Source organism: Hemibagrus wyckioides, linkage group LG23 (assembly GCF_019097595.1).
Source record: "Hemibagrus wyckioides isolate EC202008001 linkage group LG23, SWU_Hwy_1.0, whole genome shotgun sequence".
NCBI lineage: Eukaryota > Metazoa > Chordata > Actinopteri > Siluriformes > Bagridae > Hemibagrus > Hemibagrus wyckioides.
Window position 1 is genome coordinate 644,854 of NC_080732.1, and position 25,039 is coordinate 669,892.

The window sequence follows — 25,039 nt, forward strand, 5'->3', positions numbered from 1 at the left end:
TTTTCTTCAAACTTTCTCACATAAACAGTAAACAGATTTAGTGTAAATAGGTTTTTATTTTTTAAACTGGAAAATATGTGATATTTAAATTTAATGTGAAAATTACACAGACATGGCAAATGTATAATTTTTATTAGAAAAATGACAAATATTATATTTAATATAAATTATTATTTTAAAGCAGTTATAAAGCCTTTGTCCAGACATTTTAATAATTTTTATATTATTTAGAAATTATTTTATTTTTTAAAAAATCTGAGATTTTCACTCTCTTTTTCTGCTTTTGTGAGAATTTCTGCAAAACAGGATAGCGATGAGATTTACAGAGCAATGACGACTATAGAACAGGAAACACCTGTGGACACACACACACACACACACACACAGCATTTCCTCAAGAGACAAACTTTATGAATGCTATAGTGAGGTTACTGCAGCTAGCACACAATCAGATTGAATGCATTCAGGAAAACTGTAGCGCTGTGTGTGTGTGTGTGTGTGTGTGTGTGTGTGTACATGTGTTTTTCATTTATTCGGCAGCAGAGTCGACAGAAATGACGGTGTTTATCCTGCAGCCATTTGAATCATTTTGCAGTCGATGCTCACAATAAAGGTGAATCATTTCCTTTATGTTTCTAATAAACATTTAATTATTTGTTTGATTTTAAGCCAGTTATTTAGTAAATAATGAAAGAAAATAGTTTAATCAATCCAGAATTTGAATAAATTTGAATATTAATGAGTGTGTACGGTTATAGTGGAAGAGTTAATCACGTAAACCCATGGAGTTTAACACAAATAAATAACACACTCGTCATCTGAACACGTGCGATTTTTGTCACACACTCGACTTTGTTCTCAGATTAGATAAATAAATTTGTTGTGTGTGTATGTAGTCTCGTCATAGCCTGATTTTTAGGGTGAAATCTCTTTTTTAAGCCAAAAAATAAAGGAGACAGAAATCTGATTGGTATTTAATCATAAACACGTCAAATCACGGGAGCCACAAACTCATCACCCTCGAGTAACTGATGATCTGAGAGGCCAGATCTCCCTCACTGCGCCGGGTCCTGATTTAGAGAAACACTTATTTTTTTCCTCTCGCTATTTTTACTAAAAAAAGTATTGGCTCCTTCAGCTTCATTCGGCTCGCCTGCAGCGACGCAAACAAACTTAGGACAAATACGTTTACACCAAACTGGAGCTTCACTCCTTTAACTCATTTACACACACACACACACACACACACACATCTGCTAGCAGACAGGGAAAAAGTTCATGAGTGGGTGAGTCACATGAACTGGATCCAGATCCTCCTCTGCTTTCATCCCAGACTGAAGCTGGAAATAATTCAACCACTAAAATCTGTTTTTTGTTTTTTTTCTGATGCAATTTCACTTTTTCTCTGTCGAGTACACAGTAACAAAGGAGAAAAAAAAAGAAACAGGGTGAAATCATGCTGAAAATCTCAAACCAACCTGGCTCAGTAGAAAACACACACACACACACACACACACTGAGCCAGGTTGGTTTGAGATTTTTGTGTGGTGTGTGTGTGTGTGTGTGTGTGGTGTGTGTACGTGTGTACAACTGATATACGTACAATTTAAAAATTTCTGATTTAAAAATATGATGATATCAGTATTTTGAATGCATGTGTATATTAATGAGTATCATGAATATTAATGAAAGTATCATGAATATTAATGGTAGTATCATGAATATTACTGAGCTACACTGTCTGTTTAAATCTGGATTATTCCACTACAGTGACAGTGATGAAAAAATTCAGAGTTAGATTTTATAGTGAACGTGTAAAACTGTAAAATGTTATAATTTGTAACCTGAATCTGTTCCTTATTGTTAAATAATATTATTTTAATTTAAGAACACATTTTTCCAGATATTAATGAGTTTCGTGATCAGATATTTTAGTCAGATTCGGACTCAGAGTTTCACTTTATTACATAAACACTTCACACACAATCCTGTATATTTATAAAACAGAGAAAGAAAATTAGGAATCATTTCATTAAAGGTGTGGGTTGAGTTTGTTTTGATGTCTGATCTAACAGTCTGATCTCACTGTCACTCTCTTCCTGTTTCTGCACTGTCAGAGGAAGTCCACACTCCTCTCCAACCCCTGTGCTAGTGACTATGCAACACACACACACACACAGAGTGATCTGTGGAGCAGGACAGTGACCAGCTGAAACATTATCAGTGGTGTAACACAAGGCCACTGCGTCTGTCTCTGTGTCCAGGTTTATTTTTTTATATTAAATAAGAGCAGGGCCGCATCCCTCTGTCCCAGAAACACAGAAAAACACTGGAAATAACCTCGGAAATGTCAGTACAGTGTGTGAATCATGGCTCTGGCTGCTCCTCCTCCTCCTCAGCTTCATCACTACACTTCATAATCGCTCTCCACTGCTGATGTGAGACGTTTAAGTAAATAACCAGTAACTAGTTTAACTCTACAGGTCTTCTCAAGCTCTTCTAGTGAGATGTCTTCACTTTAACACTGAACACCTCAGCACTGATCCTCTGAACATCTCAGCACTGAAGATCTCAGCACTGAACCTCACAGCACTGAACCTCACAGCACTGAACCTCTCAGCACTGAACCTCACAGCACTGAACCTCACAGCACTGAACCTCTCAGCACTGAACCTCACAGCACTGAACCTCACAGCACTGAACCTCACAGCACTGAACCTCTCAGCACTGAACCTCACAGCACTGAACCTCTCAGCACTGATCCTCTGAACCTCTCAGCACTGAACCTCACAGCACTGAACCTCTCAGCACTGAACCTCACAGCACTGAACCTCTCAGCACTGAACCTCACAGCACTGAACCTCTCAGCACTGAACCTCACAGCACTGAACCTCTCAGCACTGAACCTCACAGCACTGAACCTCTCAGCACTGAACCTCTCAGCACTGAACCTCACAGCACTGAACCTCTCAGCACTGAAGATCTCAGCACTGATCCTCTGAACATCTCAGCAATGAACATCCATGCATCTATGCATGTCATGCTTCTGTTATTGTTTTACGGTTCTTTCTCTAACAGTGACCTTTTATTTTCTACCCTTTCAAATGAAAAAAGGAGAACAGGAACTTGCAAATTATCAGATTAGAGAAGCTAACAGCTAACAGTCCACACCGTCATGAGACACGATTCACACGAGGAAAAAAAGTGAAGCAGTGAAATTATTAAGATTATTAACTGTTCGACAAAATATTTGTCGATCTTAAACGTGACTGATGTAACAAATCAAGCATTTTAAAGATGCTCATGCTTCTGTATAACTGCAGAGTGTGTGTGTGTGTGAATATATAAAAGATTTGATTCTGTGTTTTTCTACATGACTCTTTTGAATCAGAATCATTTTGAGGAGTCGAGTGAGTCGTTTAGAGGGTGATTCGGATCCTCAGCATCTCACTCAGATCATGTCACTGACGGAGGAAGTGATGATCACTGACAGTTCCGACAGAGAAGAAGAGGAAGTGATGCTGCAGAAAAACAGCATGAGAAGCTGACAGGGCGACTCGGCCACGCCCTCTTTCAGACTTCTCCCTCTGTGTGTGTGTGTGTGTGTGTGACTCAATATGTGGAAACAGAAAAAACCCGCACGTTTCAGTGTTCTGGGCGTATCTGTAGTCTGCGTATCAGTGCGTACATCTTCAAACAGTTCTGTTTGTTGTTTTAAGACTGCATGTTTTCTGGAAGGTTCTAGCTTTACCATTAGCTTAAGAAAAATGTACACAATAAAGGTGTATCAGAGATGCCCATGCTCCCATTTATACTCAGATAGACACTGCACTTATTACCATATATGGACTCAACAAATAAACAAAATAGAAAGAGAAGTACAAAGTGTAATGAGTGTTTCTCTCTCTTTGTATCACACACACACATACACACACACAGACACACACATACACACACACACACAGCACCATGTTCGCTTCAGTAGTCTGCGTCCTGCAACGCAGCAAATCAACCAGCCATGTCAGCATTCACAGCAACCTGCGCACGTTGCACACACACACACACACACACACACACACACACATACATACACTATTTGTGTCTGGTTGTGTGTGTGGGTCTGTGTGCCCAGTGACAGCAGAACAGCAGGACAAAGGCAGATCAGAGATCATAGGTCAAAGGTCATATGGAAGCAGGAAGTGCTCACCCTAACGAAGTTGTCTGGAAACAGGCCCCTCCGGCCGTCCATCTCGCCCTCCCACCAGCCCCCCTCATCCTTCCTGATGTTGCTGATGATGTCACCGATGGCGATGGTCAACTCGTCATCGTGCTGGGCCTGGTAGTCAAACTCCACTACGGCCTCCACTGAGAGAGAGGGAGGGAGAGAGAGAGAGAGGGAGAAAGGGAGAGAGAGAGAGAGAGAGAGAGAGAGAGAAAGGGAGAGAGAGAGAGAGAGAGAGAGAGAGAGAGAGACAGAGAGAGAGAGAGAGAGAGAGAGAGAGAAACAGAGAGAGGGAGAAAGAGATAATTATGTGATGATGTGCTGAAATTCTGGTCATAATGTATTGTATGAAAGATTTTGAGGAGAATTTGTTTATGGCACATTCTTTACATTGGGATTCGGTTACATTTTCATGAGTAATAAGAAAGTTATTACCTTTATTATTTATAAATAATAAAGGTTTCCATTATGATGCATTATAAACGGTTAGTCATGACTACATATTGGAAGTGGTTTTAGTTGGAAAAGAATGGGTTACTGGTTATGATAGACAGCATTATGAGTGTTTCAGCTATGATGTAACATTTAGGGGAGGAGTTTCAGCTTTAATGTAATTAATATGAAGTGTTAGGGGAGGAGTTTCAGCTGTAATGTAACTAATATGGAGTGTTAGGGAAGGAGTTTCAGCTGTGCTGTAATTAATATGGAGTGTTAGGGGAGGAGCTTCAGTTGTGCTATAATTAATATGGAGTGTTAGGGGAGGGGTTTCAGCTGTGCTGTAATTAATATGGAGTGTTAGGGGAGGAGTTTTAGATGTGCTCTAATTAATATGGAGTGTTAGGGGAGGAGCTTCAGTTGTGCTATAATTAATATGGAATGTTAGGGGAGGGGTTTCAGCTGTGCTCTAATTAATACTGAGTGTTAGGGGAAGAGTTTCCATTAATTGATTGTTCACAATATTTATGATTATGTAGAGGTTGATTTCCTTGACGATCGGTGTGAAAACCGGATTTATACGAGATGGAAAATCAAAGCTCATATCTCTGCCTCATATCTCTTCTGTAGAAAAAATCCTCAGTAATAAAAGCACACTGCAGTCTAAACCACAGAAACTGTGAGAGATCAGCATTAAGCTCCGCCCCCTCCATTAGCCAGCTCTGAGATTAATTAACCCTCTAACCTCGAACAGCGCAGCCTCACAGCAACACAGAGACAAATTACAGTAAACCAAATTAGCAGCAGGAGCAATAAGAGCAGCTGTAAGACGAGATCTGAAACACACACACACACACACTGTTGTGCTTATTAAGGCTGCAGTTGATAATGAAGTGTTAAGCTGCACACAGTTCAACTTTAAACCCAGTGTCTGTGGCTTGGAAATAAGTGTAGGTGTTCCAGTCATTCTGCTCTCTCTCTCTCTCACACACACACACACACACACACAGAAACCATGATGAAAAAAGTTATTTCAAATTTACCGAGGGGGATTTTGGAAAGATAAAAGAGTAAAAGAGGAGGGAAAAGAAATGAGTGACAGCCATTTTATTACAGTGTGCAGAAACTACAGAGACTCCAGTCACACGAGTCATGCACAGATCTCGCCGCTAGCATCAGACAGACGGTATCACAGCATCAGATCTCGCCCCAGCAGACTGCAGGACAGATTCTTCTCACAGGCTATCAGACGGCTGAACTCTAACCACCATCCACCCCCACCACCGGCACTTTCGGCTGTATCTACCATCTCTGCACTTTATCATCATCATCTCTACAGCTACACTGATGGCTCTCCTGATATCGGACTCGGACTCGGACTCGGAGTGTCCTCGTTCTGAAGCTCTGGTGTCTCTCACTGTGCCACTTTCTCACTGCACACATTGTTTACTTTCTGCTCTTCTCATCACTGTTACTGACTGCACAACAACTTCACTGTGTACAGACGCACAACACACTCTTTATACACATGACCATCAACCTGAAACTTAAGATTAGCTAACTGACAGAATATGGCATTATGTTGCCACGACAACCTGCATCTCTTTCTGGCTAACATTAGCTATGCTGCTTTGCTAGCGAAGCACACAGGCTGTGTGGCTTAAAGTTAATCAGTCTGTAATCATTTGCATCCGATTGGTCCATTTAAACCTTGTTGTGAGTAGCTGTGACATCACTAACTGACCTCATATAAAACCCTGGCCACAGACCTTCCTTATTTCCCAGGAATCAACTCATAAATATATACTAAAAAGTGTGTGCATGTGTGTGTGTTTTCTGTATGTGTGTGTGTGTGTTCTTGTGTGTAGGGGAGGAGTTTCAGCTGTGCTGTGATTAATATGGAGTGTTATGGGAGGAGTTTCAGCTGTGCTGTGATTAATATGGAGTGTTACGGGAGGAGTTTCAGCTGTGCTCTGATTAACATGAAGTGTTACGGAGGGGTTTCAGTTGTGATGTAATTAATATGGCATGTTAGGGGAGGAGTTTCAGCTGTGGTCTAATTAATATGGCGTGTTAGGGGAGGAGTTTCAGCTGTGGTCTAATTAATATGGCATGTTAGAGGAGGAGTTTCAGCTGTGGTCTAATTAATATGGCGTGTTAGGGGAGGAGTTTCAGCTGTGCTCTAATTAATATGGCGTGTTAGGGGAGGAGTTTCATCTGTGGTCTAATTAATATGGAGTGTTAGGGGAGGGGTTTCAGCTGTGCTGTAATTAATATGGAGTGTTAGGGGAGGTCTTTCAGTTAATCGAGGGTTCACGATATTTGAGATGGTGTAACGGTTGATTTCCTCAATGATCAGAGTGTGTTGTGAATAGTTGTGACATCACTAACTGAGCTCATATAAAACCCCACCCACAGATCTTCCTTATTTCCCAGGATTCAACTAATTTATAAATATATTCTAAAAAGTATGTGTATGTATTTTCTGTATGTGTGTGTGTGTGTGTGTAGAGAAATGTGCTGCATGCATTTGTGCAAAATATAAACCTAGTCTCCCAAAAACCCAACACACACACACACACACACACACACAGGGCACTAAACACACTCTATGACACCATGACACGCAGAGACGACTTTAGTAAATTTTAATAAAAATGTGGCCTGACAAAGCAGGTGCATGACATTCTGGGTGTCAGCACTTTTAATGTGTGTGTGTGTGTGTGTGTGTTTTTCTGGGGGGGGGGGATGTGCAGTGGGGTTACCATGGTAACCATCTTATAATGCGAGGAGGAAATGATGAGCATCACATTTATGTGGTGGTGAGTCATGAGCTGAGCCCATCTGAGACCACCAGAAACACACACACACACACACACACACACGGAAAATGAGTGTATTCTCAGATTCATGGTGATTGTGTAAGAAAAGATTCTGCATTGTAAATGCTCAAAACATCGTAGTTTTATGGCAAACATTCTGATGCAAAATACACACTTACACAGGACTGTCCAATGAGAGTGTGTGTTTAATGAATAATAATGAGCACATCATGAATATTAATGAGTGTATAATAAACCGTTACCAGTGTACACTGAATATCAAAGTATGTATCATGAATATTAATGAGTGTATGATGAATATCTATTGAAGTTTGATGTTTGATTTGTTATGTTTCCTTAAAAACATAATGCTTTCAATAATATATTTACTCAGAAATGTGTGTGTGTGTGTGTAAAGCGGGATGCAGGAGGTACAGATTTAAACTCTAAAAAGCCTGCAGTCATAACAACCCCTGACTCCACACACACACACACACACACACACACACATCACTCTTTCTGCTTCACTCAAATTCTGAACTCATTATTTGAAACATTCACCTTTTTATTAGCAGCACAAACTAAATAATATCTCTGAATCACACAAGAGGAATATCTCTGAGCACACACACACCCACACAAACACACCCACACACGCACACACCCACCCACACACACACACACACACACACACACACACGTGGATTTGGTTGCTATAATTTTTAAAGATAAAAACAAACAAAAATCTGGAAAAAACAAACAAACAGATAACGAGAGAAACATCAGTGAAGCGTGTGTGTGATTATTAAAGGTTCTTGGTTAACCCTGAACACACACCTGTCTGCTCCTCTGACCTTCATCTCTCTCTCTCTCTCTCTCTCTCTCTCTCTCTCTCTCTCTCTCACTCTGTTTTCATCTGTGTGTGTGTGTGTGTCTCTCTCTCGGTCTGGACTTTCTCAGTCTCTGTTTCTGTCTCCATCTCTCTCTCGTTCTTCTGTCTCTGAATGTTTCAGTCTCAGTTCCTATCTCTGTCTGAATCTTTATCCATTTCTGTCTCTCTCTTTCCATCTGCCTGTCTGTCTCTATCTCTCTCTCATTTGTCCTCTCCATCTGTCTCTCTTTCTCCATCTGTGTCCATCTGTCCAACTTCCTCTCACCCTGTCTGTCCTTTACCCTCTCTCTTTCTTTCCCTCTCTCTCTGGGACTCTAACATGTTATAAATGTTGAATGATGAATGGATGAATTGGTTAGCATCTTGTTGAGCCAATCAGTGAACTGAACTTTTTTTTAGCTCCACCCACACAACATACGTTCTTTCATGTTTCATTTAGGGAGTGTTTGGTGTAAAATGATAGTAGACTTTCTCAAGAGGACTGTCTCTCTTTCTTTCTCTGTCTCTCTGCCTCTTTAATCTCTCTCTCTCTCTCTCTCTCTTTCTCTCTCTCTGGATAATGCTGAAGTGTCTACATTCCTTTCTGTTTGCTGAATTTTCCTCTTTCTTTAGGTGCTCAATTTGTCCTGAAGCACAGCTGCCATGTTTATAGTGAGCCATCTTCCAAACACACACACACACACACAGTGGAATTCCTCTTGAATCTCACTCTTACTCCCACTGACTCTTGCATTTTCTTCTGGCTCATTTTATTTTTCCACATGGCAGCTGCTCCACATGCCTCGTCTTTTCTCCTCTCATTTTTATCGTTTCTTTTATGACCACATGCCTGACCAAAAACACAACAACGCTTAAAACACTTTCTGTTAAAAGTTTCACCTGAAGTATGTGTGATATGAAGAGCAGATATATATCCACAACCTTTCAGGGAATTTATAAATGTCCAGAATTTCCTGACTGATCAGGCGATTGATTTACTCATCATCAGTTTGACTCACTGATCATCCTTTTGACTCATCGATCATTTATTTGACACACTGATCACCCATTTGACTCATGAAACATCAATTTGACTCACTGATCACCCATTTGAGTCACTGATCATTTATTTGACACACTGATCACCCATTTGACTCACCAATCATCAATTTGACTAACTGATCATCCATCTGAGTCACTGATCATCAGTTTGACTCACTGATCACCCATTTGAGTCACCAATCATCCATTTGACTCACTGATCACCATTTGAGTCACTGATCATTTATTTTACACACTGATCACCCATTTGACTCACTGATCACCCATTTGAGTCACTGATCATTTATTTGACACACTGATCACCCATTTGACTCACCAATCATCAATTTGACTCACTGATCATCTATTTGACTCACTGATCATCCATTTGACTCACTGATCATCAGTTTGACTCACTGATTACCCATTCGACTCACTGATCATTTATTTGAATCACTGATCATCCATTTGATTCTCTCATCCGAACATGTGTTTAATTTACAGTTTACAGATGGATTTGACTCGCCAGTCATGGATTCAATTCACTAATCCCAGGATGTTACTTACTAAAGTGAACTCCAATCCCAGATTCTCACAGATCGCACATCTGACTCTTTGATCTGATCATGATTCAACTCACTGATCACCGATTTGACTCATTTTGACTCACTGTTTCTCGATGAAGTCTCTTTATATTCCATCTGAAACAGGAGCAGGAATCTCAGATAACATAATCCAGCTAAACTAATCCCGCTCTCATCTCACATGATCAGGATCAGATCAGGATCAGGAAATCAGATTTATGTCATTAGAGCCTGAATTAGAGGCATATATGCTAATAAGAAGAGGTCCTGCATCTTTTACAGAGGAAGTGCATTCATCAGCGTGAGATTAGATGTGAGCTCCATTAGGCCGTGTTGTAGATCAGATCTGTTTTGTCCTCGTTGCTGCATCTCTGTACGTCTATAAATAACCATCTCCATGATTAATGAATTAGCCGCTGTAGCATGGGGGTGTGTTATACACACACACACACACACACTGCTCTCTCTCTCTTTCACACACACACACACACACACACACACACACTGCTCTCTCTCTCTTTCACACACACACACACACACATACACACACACACACTGCTCTCTCTCTCTTTCACACACACACACACACACACACACACTGCTCTCTCTCTCTCTCTCTCTTTCACACACACACACTGCTCTCTCTCTCTTTCACACACACACACACACACACACACTGCTCTCTCTCTCTTTCACACACACACACACACACACACACACTGCTCTCTCTCTCTCTCTTTCACACACACACACTGCTCTCTCTCTCTTTCACACACACACACACACACACACACACACACTGCTCTCTCTCTCTTTCACACACACACACACACACATACACACACACACACTGCTCTCTCTCTCTTTCACACACACACACACACACACACACACTGCTCTCTCTCTCTCTCTCTCTTTCACACACACACACTGCTCTCTCTCTCTTTCACACACACACACACACACACACACTGCTCTCTCTCTCTTTCACACACACACACACACACACACACACTGCTCTCTCTCTCTCTCTTTCACACACACACACTGCTCTCTCTCTCTTTCACACACATACACACACACACACACTGCTCTCTCTCTCTCTCTCTCTCTCTCTCTCTTTCACACACACACACTGCTCTCTCTCTCTTTCTCTCTCTTTCACACACACACACACTGCTCTCTCTCTCTTTCTCTCTCTTTCACACACACACACACACACACACACACACACTGCTCTCTCTCTCTCTTTCTCTCTCTTTCACACACACACACACACACACATTGCTCTCTCTCTCTCTCTATTTCACATACACACACGTTTCTGACACACACTATTGTATCACACACACATCAACATCAGCAATAAAAAACATCAACCATGTGCTAATTAGCGCTAAAGCTAACTAGTGCAACAGCAGCAGAATCAGTTAGTGGTGACAGATCTCTGTGGTGTGATGGAGGAGGATCTACCACGAGGTCACGGCATTCCGGTCTAGATCAGACTCACACTCCACACTGAGATCAGACTCACACTCCACACTGAGATCAGACTCACACTCCACACTGAGATCAGACTCACACTCCACACTGATCAGACTCACACTCCACACTGAGATCAGACTCACACTCCACACTGATCAGACTCACACTCCACACTGATCAGACTCACACTCCACACTGAGATCAGACTCACACTCCACACTGAGATCAGACTCACACTCCACACTGAGATCAGACTCACACTCCACACTGATCAGACTCACACTCCACACTGATCAGACTCACACTCCACACTGAGATCAGACTCACACTCCACACTGAGATCAGACTCACACTCCACACTGATCAGACTCACACTCCACACTGATCAGACTCACACTCCACACTGATCAGACTCACACTCCACACTGAGATCAGACTCACCCTCCACACTGAGATCAGACTCACACTCCACACTGAGATCAGACTCACACTCCACACTGATCAGACTCACACTCCACACTGATCAGACTCACACTCCACACTGAGATCAGACTCACACTCCACACTGAGATCAGACTCACACTCCACACTGATCAGACTCACACTCCACACTGAGATCAGACTCACACTCCACACTGAGATCAGACTCACACTCCACACTGATCAGACTCACACTCCACACTGATCAGACTCACACTCCACACTGATCAGACTCACACTCCACACTGAGATCAGACTCACACTCCACACTGAGATCAGACTCACACTCCACACTGATCAGACTCACACTCCACACTGATCAGACTCACACTCCACACTGAGATCAGACTCACACTCCACACTGATCAGACTCACACTCCACACTGAGATCAGACTCACACTCCACACTGAGATCAGACTCACACTCCACACTGATCAGACTCACACTCCACACTGAGATCAGACTCACACTCCACACTGAGATCAGACTCACACTCCACACTGATCAGACTCACACTCCACACTGAGATCAGACTCACACTCCACACTGAGATCAGACTCACACTCCACACTGAGATCAGACTCACACTCCACACTGATCAGACTCACACTCCACACTGATCAGACTCACACTCCACACTGAGATCAGACTCACACTCCACACTGATCAGACTCACACTCCACACTGAGATCAGACTCACACTCCACACTGATCAGACTCACACTCCACACTGAGATCAGACTCACACTCCACACTGAGATCAGACTCACACTCCACACTGATCAGACTCACACTCCACACTGAGATCAGACTCACACTCCACACTGAGATCAGACTCACACTCCACACTGAGATCAGACTCACACTCCACACTGAGATCAGACTCACACTCCACACTGAGATCAGACTCACACTCCACACTGATCAGACTCACACTCCACACTGAGATCAGACTCACACTCCACACTGATCAGACTCACACTCCACACTGATCAGACTCACACTCCACACTGAGATCAGACTCACACTCCACACTGAGATCAGACTCACACTCCACACTGAGATCAGACTCACACTCCACACTGATCAGACTCACACTCCACACTGATCAGACTCACACTCCACACTGAGATCAGACTCACACTCCACACTGAGATCAGACTCACACTCCACACTGATCAGACTCACACTCCACACTGATCAGACTCACACTCCACACTGATCAGACTCACACTCCACACTGAGATCAGACTCACCCTCCACACTGAGATCAGACTCACACTCCACACTGAGATCAGACTCACACTCCACACTGATCAGACTCACACTCCACACTGATCAGACTCACACTCCACACTGAGATCAGACTCACACTCCACACTGAGATCAGACTCACACTCCACACTGATCAGACTCACACTCCACACTGAGATCAGACTCACACTCCACACTGAGATCAGACTCACACTCCACACTGATCAGACTCACACTCCACACTGATCAGACTCACACTCCACACTGATCAGACTCACACTCCACACTGAGATCAGACTCACACTCCACACTGAGATCAGACTCACACTCCACACTGATCAGACTCACACTCCACACTGATCAGACTCACACTCCACACTGAGATCAGACTCACACTCCACACTGATCAGACTCACACTCCACACTGAGATCAGACTCACACTCCACACTGAGATCAGACTCACACTCCACACTGATCAGACTCACACTCCACACTGAGATCAGACTCACACTCCACACTGAGATCAGACTCACACTCCACACTGATCAGACTCACACTCCACACTGAGATCAGACTCACACTCCACACTGAGATCAGACTCACACTCCACACTGAGATCAGACTCACACTCCACACTGATCAGACTCACACTCCACACTGATCAGACTCACACTCCACACTGAGATCAGACTCACACTCCACACTGATCAGACTCACACTCCACACTGAGATCAGACTCACACTCCACACTGATCAGACTCACACTCCACACTGAGATCAGACTCACACTCCACACTGAGATCAGACTCACACTCCACACTGATCAGACTCACACTCCACACTGATCAGACTCACACTCCACACTGAGATCAGACTCACACTCCACACTGATCAGACTCACACTCCACACTGATCAGACTCACACTCCACACTGAGATCAGACTCACACTCCACACTGATCAGACTCACACTCCACACTGATCAGACTCACACTCCACACTGAGATCAGACTCACACTCCACACTGATCAGACTCACACTCCACACTGATCAGACTCACACTCCACACTGAGATCAGACTCACACTCCACACTGATCAGACTCACACTCCACACTGAGATCAGACTCACACTCCACACTGATCAGACTCACACTCCACACTGATCAGACTCACACTCCACACTGAGATCAGACTCACACTCCACACTGATCAGACTCACACTCCACACTGAGATCAGACTCACACTCCACACTGATCAGACTCACACTCCACACTGATCAGACTCACACTCCACACTGATCAGACTCACACTCCACACTGATCAGACTCACACTCCACACTGATCAGACTCACACTCCACACTGATCAGACTCACACTCCACACTGATCAGACTCACACTCCACACTGATCAGACTCACACTCCACACTGATCAGACTCACACTCCACACTGAGATCAGACTCACACTCCACACTGAGATCAGACTCACACTCCACACTGATCAGACTCACACTCCACACTGATCAGACTCACACTCCACACTGAGATCAGACTCACACTCCACACTGAGATCAGACTCACACTCCACACTGATCAGACTCACACTCCACACTGATCAGACTCACACTCCACACTGATCAGACTCACACTCCACACTGAGATCAGACTCACACTCCACACTGATCAGACTCACACTCCACACTGATCAGACTCACACTCCACACTGAGATCAGACTCACACTCCACACTGATCAGACTCACACTCCACACTGATCAGACTCACACTCCACACTGATCAGACTCACACTCCACACTGAGATCAGACTCACACTCCACACTGATCAGACTCACACTCCACACTGATCAGACTCACACTCCACACTGATCAGACTCACACTCCACACTGATCAGACTCACACTCCACACTGAGATCAGACTCACACTCCACACTGAGATCAGACTCACACTCCACACTGATCAGACTCACACTCCACACTGATCAGACTCACACTCCACACTGAGATCAGACTCACACTCCACACTGAGATCAGACTCACACTCCACACTGATCAGACTCACACTCCACACTGAGATCAGACTCACACTCCACACTGAGATCAGACTCACACTCCACACTGATCAGACTCACACTCCACACTGAGATCAGACTCACACTCCACACTGACCAGACTCACACTCCACACTGATCAGACTCACACTTTATGGTCTGATGTTTACCATAATGTCTCTCTCACTAGCTAAATTTTTACTTACCAATTTAGCTTCACCCTGCTAGTTCAGCTCTTATCATTCACTCGCTAGGGAAGTTAGCATTTCTTATCTTTCACTCGGTTACTGCACATCCCCATCAGAGGATAAATTAGATTTTTTTTCATTTTTTAAAAAAGAAAATGACTAATTAAACATTATTAATTAACTAATTAAATGAAAAAAATTCTAAACAGCTCATTAATTATTAAAATATTTCTCCAGATTTAAACAAAAACTACTTTAGCTTGTGAACTAAATCGTATGGCACTGAGCAGCTGAAAGGCAGGGGTGTCAATAATTAAAGCTAACAAGAATGTGATGTATAAAGTTTGATGTTGGTGTGATGTAGGAGGGGTTAAATATGAGGTGAGCAGCTGACCAGTGGAGGAGAATGACCAGGTAAATATTCTGTGTAAATTTAAAGAGGTGAATTTTAATCTTTAAAGTTTTATTTATTGTTTTGTGTGTAGGTGTGTGTTATGATGTAAAGATGTTAAAAGACTGCTGCTTCGTCTTTGGTCTCATTAATATTCATTACATGCTCATTAATATTCATTACACTCTCATTAATATTCATGACCAACCAAGGTCATGCACACACCAAGACTAAATTACTCCAATCTGCTTGAATATTTTTCTCCTGTAGCCTAAAACAGGAAACAGTGTGTTTGTTATTAAACTGCTGAAACATTTTTCTGGATGTTTTACTCAGATGTTTATGTTTGTGTTTGTGTTTATTTGCTTGTTTGGTTACAGAGTGACTCACAACACAACAACAATGACGAGGAGAAAACACGCTGGGACGAACTCCTGCAGCCTGGAAGCTGACGTCCCTGCATCTCATTGAGAACCGAAACAAAAGCCAGACTGTGTGTGTGTGTGTGTGTGAGTGTCTGTCTGTCTGTGGGGGGCTGAGTGACTATGTGTGTGTGTGTGTGTTAGGGAGCTTATGTGTGTAGGGGGGGTTGAGTGTGTGTGTGAGGAAGTGTGTGTGTGAGTGTGTCTGTGTGTGGGGGGTGAGTGTGTGTGTGTGAGGGAGTGTGTGTGTGTAAGGGAGTGTGTGTGTGTGTGTGTGTGAATGAGTGAATGTGTGTCTGTGGAGGGGTGAGTGTGTGAGGCAGTGTGAGTGTGTGTGAGTGAGTGTGTGTGTGAGTGTGTGTGAGTGTGTGTGAGAGAGAGAGAGAGAGAGAGAGAGAGAGACAGACACTGGTCACATGACCTGACAGTGGCCTTCCTGGTACCAGATGGTTCTCCTACACAACATGGACTTCACTGAGGAACATCCTGAGCGGTGGAACCCGGAGAACAACAGGATTTCTGACAGAACCTGCAAAGGGTGACACGTGCCGTCTGGCAGAGGAGTGAGCGGAGATCACTCAGAATGTGCCAAGTGACATCATCATCATCACCATCATCATCACCATCATCACCACCATTATCATCACCATCATCACAATCACCATCATCACCATCATCATCACCATCATCACCACCATTATCATCACCATCATCACAATCACCATCATCACCATCATCATAATCATCACCATCATCACCATCACCACCATCATCACCATCATCACAATCACCATCACCACCATCACCACCATTATCATCACCATCATCACAATCATCACCATCATCATAATCATCACCATCACCACCATCACCACCATCATCACCATCATCACAATCACCATCACCACCATCATCACCACCATTATCATCACCATCATCACAATCACCATCATCACCATCATCATCACCATCATCACCACCATTATCATCACCATCATCACAATCACCATCATCACCATCATCATAATCATCACCATCATCACCATCACCACCATCATCACCATCATCACAATCACCATCACCACCATCACCACCATTATCATCACCATCATCACAATCATCACCATCATCATAATCATCACCATCACCACCATCACCACCATCATCACCATCATCACAATCACCATCACCACCATCATCACCACCATTATCATCACCATCATCACAATCATCATCATCACAATCACCATCACCACCATCATCATAATCATCACCATCATCACCATCACCACCATCATCACCATCACCACCATCATCATCATCACCATCATCATAATCATCACCATCATCACCATCACCATCATCATAATCACCATCATCACCATCATCACCATCACCACCATCATCATCACCATCACAATCACCATCATCATAATCATCACCATCATCACCATCATCACCATCATCACCACCATTATCATCACCATCATCACAATCACCATCATCACCATCATCATAATCACCATCATAATCACCATCATCATAATCATCACCATCATAATCATCACCATCATCACCATCATCACCATCATCACCATCATCATAATCATCACCATCACCACCATCATCACCATCACCACCATCATCATCATCACCATCATCATAATCATCACCATCATCACCATCACCATCATCATAATCACCATCATCACCATCATCACCATCACCACCATCATCATCACCATCACAATCACCATCATCATAATCATCACCATCATCACCATCATCACCATCATCACCACCATTATCATCACCATCATCACAATCACCATCATCACCATCATCATAATCACCATCATAATCACCATCATCATAATCATCACCATCATCATCATCACCATCATCATAATCACCATCATCATAATCATCACCATCATCATAATCATCACCATCATCATAATCACCATCATAATCACCATCATCATCACCATCATCATCACCATCATCATAATCATCACCACCATCATCATCATCATCATCACCATCATCATCATCATCATCATCATCACCATCATCATCATCATCATCATCATCATCATCATCACCATCACCACCATCATCATAATCATCACCCACTCTGTACACGTGTTAGCATACAGACCAGTTCCTGCAGCATTTAGCAGTGGATCTTCAAACGTCTAAATCCAGTGACACGGACTGGGGTTGGTGCTCTTGCAACACACACATACACGCACACACACTCACACACACACACTCACACACACACTCACACACACACACGTGGTTTGTACAGTTTGATCATACAGAACTATATCTGCATTAATTAGCTATTTAAGCAATATTAATGTAAATTTTATGATGGAATTCATATGCATCCGCTCATCGTCCACTTTATTAGGAACACCTGTTCACCTGCTCCTTTATGTAATTCTCCAATCAGCCAATGAGCGGTGAGCAGAAAAGCAACTCAGAATCCTGGTCATTCTTCAAATGTCTCATTTTTATCTTTGTTTACAGCTTCATTCAGCCGGTCAGCTCAGACTCATGTCCTTCCTGCTTGATGTGTCTGGACACTTTATCTGTTTAATGCTGTAGAACGTCTGTACTACAGAGTTACCAGTTACTTCCTGTTCACACCTCTGTTATAGCAGCTATAAACACTCGTTCCCTCAGCTTTCACACACACACACACACACTGGGGACTCCTTCACCAATCAATCACACACACACACACACACACTGGGGACTCCTTCACCACATCACACACGCACACACACACAGACACTAAGGACTCCTTCACCACATCACACACGCACACACACTCTCTCTCTCTCTCTCTCTCTCTCTCTCACACACACACACACACACACACACACCGACACTGGAGACTCCTTCCACACATGAGGAGTTAAATAAACATATCCTTACAGATGTTTAAATCTGTTTATTATAATCTGAGGGTCACACGTCCTTGTCAGTGAGCCATTGCTAAAGAAACGCCAGAGAAGCAGCAGCTTCTGACCAATCAGATAATAGATGATGACAGGCGTGTGTTTATTGAGAGCAGAAGAAGAAGATGGTGGATTTGGTTTGAAGGTGGTTTTGATGAGATTGATGACTGTAAACATCCTGCATCCTGAGCGCTCGCTCCTCAAACCACAGCCTTGCTTTAAATAGCACACTCTACTCACATGTGGGTGAAAAAAACCTGTCGAGACTCAAATTAGAGAAGCAGAATACAACTGACCACAGGTCACTTCTCCTTTCAACACCAAACACACTGTGGAGTCCAGTGCTTCCTCCATGGGACGTGGAACATCAGCTCACTGAAAATATTCCAGGAATGCAAAGCTGACGTTTCCTCTGAGCCGGACGTGGAGCCGTGTGGACGTAGCACGGGTCAGGCGCAGATCTAACGTTTTGTACAGATGTGTAAGTGAGGGTCAGAGGAGGTGAAGGAAGAGTAAAACATCTGCGACGTGGCATCAGAGCTGCGCCTCTGTCTCTCTGACGCTTTAACTGACTTTAATAAAAACAGATCTGCTCTGGAGACGCAGTGTGTGGAAACACAGAGCAGGAACTCCTCCGCTCTCATCCATCAGCGCCCAGGAGAATCCGGTCCGGCTCCTCTTTAACGCCGGACGCCGGCTCCTTTTTAATGCCGGACACTCAGAAGCTTTCTCCAAACACAATAAAAGCTCTGAGTTTCAGCTGAAGTGTTTATTCCAGAGATTTCTTTCTTTCTAAATGATGTTATACATGCTCGTGCTTTTCAGTGTGACTTCACTCCACGCTTTAAACTCATCCGTTTTACTGAGTCTGAGGAACAAATCACAGTCATGTGAACACACACACACACACACACACGGTACACAATTTAAGAGGATTGTGCTGAAGCTGCAGCAGAATGAAAACTTCACAGCATTGTTTCTCTCACTCTCTCTCTCTCTCACACACACACACGCACACACACACTGTGTTTATTAGTTTATCAGGCCTGAGCATTGTGTTTTAAACATAACTCAAATAAAGTGTAGGATTACGGCATGCTGTTTACTAAGCAATCTGACTGTATGTGTGTGTGTGTGTGTGTGTGATGTTTATTGCAGTTGTTTAGTTTTATTTTTTATTATTTCTAAACATGGTCGAAGATGTTATGTCCAGATTTCTCTAAAGAAGATACTTTGTGATCATTTTAACAAATAGTAAACAAATATTAAAAAGTGTGTGTGTGTGTGTGTTGAAATTGTTTTGCAGCTGATTGTGATGTATTTCACTGATTTGCTTAATTTTAATCTAAAGCTAAAGCTAATGGGAGGCTATTTGCATCATATAACGTTAATCTGTGACAAAACCCAGATAATTTTAACAAATAATAAACAAATATTAAAAGTGTGTGTGTGTTGAAATTGTTTTGCATCTGATCGGATTTCTCTTATTCACTTAATTCTAATTTAAACTGACGAGATTTAAGCTGAGGCTGGTTGCCATGGCAATGCAGCGTCATATTCCGCCTGCTATCGTGTAAATCATTGACAAAAAGAGGACATAATCCCACCTCTGACACCGAAATCTAATTTATCATGTTTTCAGATCAACTAGCTGATGTTCCTAATGTACAAAACTCACACATCTTCATAAAGAGTGGCTACTTTACTGAGAGTCCAGGTGTAAGAGCCGGCCCTGGGTTCTAGCTGACTGTAAATGGTGTGAGACGAGGATGTGAATTAGACAGAGGAAGACAGGAAACAAACATGCAGCGCTGTTTTTTTTTCTCTCTGCTGCAGCACAGAGAAGAAGTTTTGCATTTGTGGACATCACTGCAGATCTGTTCTGCAAAAGTGCACAGAAAAGGAAGCCGAGTGTCTCGGTGTGAATCATAGCCCCAGAAAACCACACTGTACGTTCAGGCATCAACGCTGCAGCCAGAAAAAAGGTCAGAGAAGAGAATTCATCTTCATATCCAAGCACCCGAACCTGCTCCCTACGGCTAGGAGCAGGAATATCAGCTTCCACACACACACACACACACACACACACACACACGTGCCATCTGTCAGAAACGGCATCATTGCGATACAATACACTAGAACAACACCACACACTCCCTCTGAACACTTCCTGAATCCACAAAAGGCTTCAACATCTTCCTGCTTTCTTCACAACACTTTCCAGAAAAAAATGTAAAAAAAAAAAAAAAAAGGAAGGAGAAGGATGTTACTATTTATCCGTTTCCGGTTACATCTTTATTCTCTAAAATAACCTCAGCTGGTCATGTTACTGAGAAACTGCACAGAAGTGTAAACTCCTCTGTCCTGAAGATGTGCAGAACTTCTGACCCATACACAGCACTGGACCTGGAGACTCCTTCCGTAAATAAGGAGTAAGGAGTGCATTAATATAAAGCAGTGATGGTTCTGCTGCTGCGCGTGGGTCAGGATGTGAACCGCGGGTTCTAACACTTATTAAAGGATCGTTGCAGTTATTCGGGTCCGAACACTGAGGAACAAAATTCTGTAAAAATGCTGAGAAATGTGTATTCTTCCGGTTTGTCTGGAGAGAAGAAGCCCAGTGTGACCAGTGTAATATTTTACAGCTCTGGTTTTGTAAGAGCAGATGAACTCGAACTTCCTGTACAAATACCATGCATGAAAATCTGAGGAATAAAACAATAAAATATCTCTGGATCTTCTTGATCGATTTTCCTCTCCTGATCAACTTTAGAGTGTTACTGAGAGAATAATCACACAACTACACAACCTTCTCACACGAGGATTATAGGATAGAGAAAAACTAAAGCAGAAACACGGAGTGCGTTAAAGCGCGCGCGAGCAGAGAGCCTGAGCCCGGGTTCGGCTCGGTTCGGTTCGGACTCGTGATCAGGCCACTTTCCAGGCTGTTTATCAGCTGCAGAGGAGAATAACGGGACGCAGAAACACAATGCATTACACAGTCAGAAACATGCGCGTGCACCGTTAAACATCGCCCTACTCACCCATTTATAAACTTTATTTCCGCCTCGTGATCCTCCCGGAGACTGAGGGCGAGAGATTTCAAATAAAATAATACTAATAATAATAAATTAAGTTAAAAATAATGATCAAACAAATCTCCAGCTCAGTGGAGTTGAAGGAGCTCCGAGACTCAGAGGGAAGAAAATGACGATGAGGAAAAAGAAAATGTTGCTAGAAAAAACGTCTCAGTGATGAGACACGGCACGGCTCGCGCGCAGAACGTCCCCCGTGCCTCGCGCTCCGTTACTTCACCGCGCAGAGATGAAAACAGAGCGGCGACAATGCAGCGGAGAAGCGCTGTGTGATGTGGCCGCTGCTCCGTTACACACACACACACACACACACACACACACACACACACACACCGCCCAGTCCGAGCCGCAAACCAGCCTGCAGGGGGCGCTGTGGCGTGCTTCAGCATACAAACTCTCGCGAGAATAGGACACCTGAAGAGCTCTCGAAGTCACGTGACGCGAGCTCCCTCCACCGCTGCCTCCCCCTCCCCCTCCCAGGCGGAAGTATTAAACTACAAAGTTATCCTTAAATGACAGTGTTTGATTAAAAAAAAAAATAACATTAACATCATGATGAAGTTGAACCTGTGACCTCAATCACTGAATTTTTTTACGTGTTATTTTATTTAATAAAATTTGTAAACAAATCAAAAGAAATAGAAAAGAATATTATTATTACTATATTATGGATCATTTTATTATTATATATTAGAAAATGACATTTCTCAAATAAATGACATGTTGAAATAATAATAGTAGTAGTAGTAGTAGTAGTAATAATAATAATAATAATAATAATAATAATAATGTATCCGAATAAATCATTATGTGCTTAGGGCGCCCCCTGGCGACATAACAATGTTTGATGCAATAATAAAAAATAATAATTTACTATGATCTGCAGTCTAAATTAAAGTATTTTTCATTTACATGCTAGCTTTCTTTTATATTTCTTTATTTATTTATAATAAAGAGGACTTGCAGTAACACTGTGCTGTAGAATAAATGTTGATTTCAGCTCATCTGTTAAAGTGTGTTTGCTTTATTATTATTATTATTATTATTATTATTATTATTATTATTATTATTGTTATTATTATTATTATTTGAATGGTCAGAAAGCACGCGCTCCGCTTCCTGGTCAGTAAATGATCAAGTTTCAACATTTTTCCTGCGTTTATTCACCACCAGAGGGCGCTGACGACCAGTTATTAAGACATTATAAACCCTGGCAGAGAATTTATTTATTAGTGCAGTAATTTAATCTCCATCATTTAATCTGATCATATTTCTTCATGTTTTAGGGGTATGTACCGGGTGAAGGGGCATTTTGGTGGTCAGTCAGGAACCTTTAAGAAGACCAGAGTGAGAAGAATTACATTTTTAAAAGTCTGGATAAAAACCCTGAGCTGATGCTGAGCTCCAAACTCTGTGGAAGTGTCAGGTGTGGATGGAGCTGAAGGAGCTGAAGCAAGCTGGGAGAGTTACTGGGAATAAATCATTACAACAGCAGATTAACAGAAGAGCTCTCTCTCTCTCTCTCTCTCTCTCTCTCTCTCTCTCTCTCTCTCTCTCTCTCTCTCTCTCTCTCTCTCTGAGAGAGAGAGAGATCTAATGGTGCTTCCTGGAGGATTTCTGCACACTTATCCTCAGTCCTCTAGATGTCAGGAAAGAATAAGAGACGTATTTTCCTCCCTCGACTTCCTGGAAGACATTCTTTGGAATTTTTATTGAAGAGAAAAATCTGCCCTGAAGTAAGAACACCTCTTTCATGAAGCCATTAATCAGCATGGCAGAGTCTTCAACATCAACACGAACCTTATTAGAACCTCTTCTTGGAAACTTCACAACAGCAAGGTTTCTGAGGACATGTTTAACTGTTCAGATAGAAACGTTATTTTTTCTAGAATAAATCCTCTTAGGATGCTACAAAAAAAACCTCCCGGTTTTCTGGGAAAACCCTTAAAGGTTCCTTACAGCAGTAATTAAATCAATCAAAGAACTTTGTGGATATTTTAGGGTTCTTCACAGGTTCTACAGAATGTTCTGGATTTCCTGAGAGGGGTTTACTAGTACATGATCTCCTCTCTGAGGATTAGCACAGTTTAGATTTAGAAGGATTCAGAGATCCATGAAGAACCTTTTTTCTGAGTGGAAACACTTAACCTCATGTTAAATGAGCCCAATAACCTCAGGTTTACCCCCAGAGATGCCTACAAATTAAAGCTAAGAACAATCCAAAGATCCTACACATGTCTAAAACTGGTTCGTGAAGCATCCTGAAGGGTTTGTTCTTCTCGATCTTGAGAGTGCTAGAGCAGAATGAGTCGCTGTTACAAATAAAACCTCTTTTGGAAGTGTTCCTCTTTATGGAGTTAAGAACAATGCAAAGAACCCTTGAGAACCCGGAGACCTCAGTGATGGCGCTTTATTTATTTATTTATTTATTTATTTTATTTAATTTAATTATTTGAGGAGAACCTGATTAACAGGTAGATGAATGCAGGTTATCGTGTGTTGATGTTAATGAGCTTCAGTAACGTTTGAGTCACATTTCCATCCTCACTTCTCCACACTTCCTCGAGCTGTTTGTAAACACCAGCTGCCATGTGGCACTCTGACGCAATCCAAGGGGCGGGGTTTACGATGTAGTCCAAAACCACGATCGGAACAGCGCGCGCTACCGGCTTCCAGATTACAAATCCCACAATCCGTCGCGCTGTCA

At 42.6% G+C, this 25,039-nt stretch overlaps 1 protein-coding gene across 2 annotated transcripts in view; it reads right to left on the reverse strand.

Annotated features, from left to right (window-relative positions):
- The window catches only part of sh3kbp1 (SH3-domain kinase binding protein 1), a 61,013-nt gene extending 38,370 nt beyond the window's left edge, over window positions 1-22,643 (reverse strand). For both annotated transcript variants that reach the window (XM_058376534.1, XM_058376533.1), the window contains exons 1-2: window positions 22,282-22,643; window positions 4,208-4,365 (exon numbers count right to left, since the gene is read on the reverse strand). In XM_058376534.1, coding sequence (XP_058232517.1) covers window positions 4,208-4,365; window positions 22,282-22,285 — 162 coding nt within the window. In that variant the 5' untranslated portion in view covers window positions 22,286-22,643. The remainder of the gene's footprint in view (window positions 1-4,207; window positions 4,366-22,281) is intronic.
- Window positions 22,644-25,039: the final 2,396 nt, after the last annotated feature.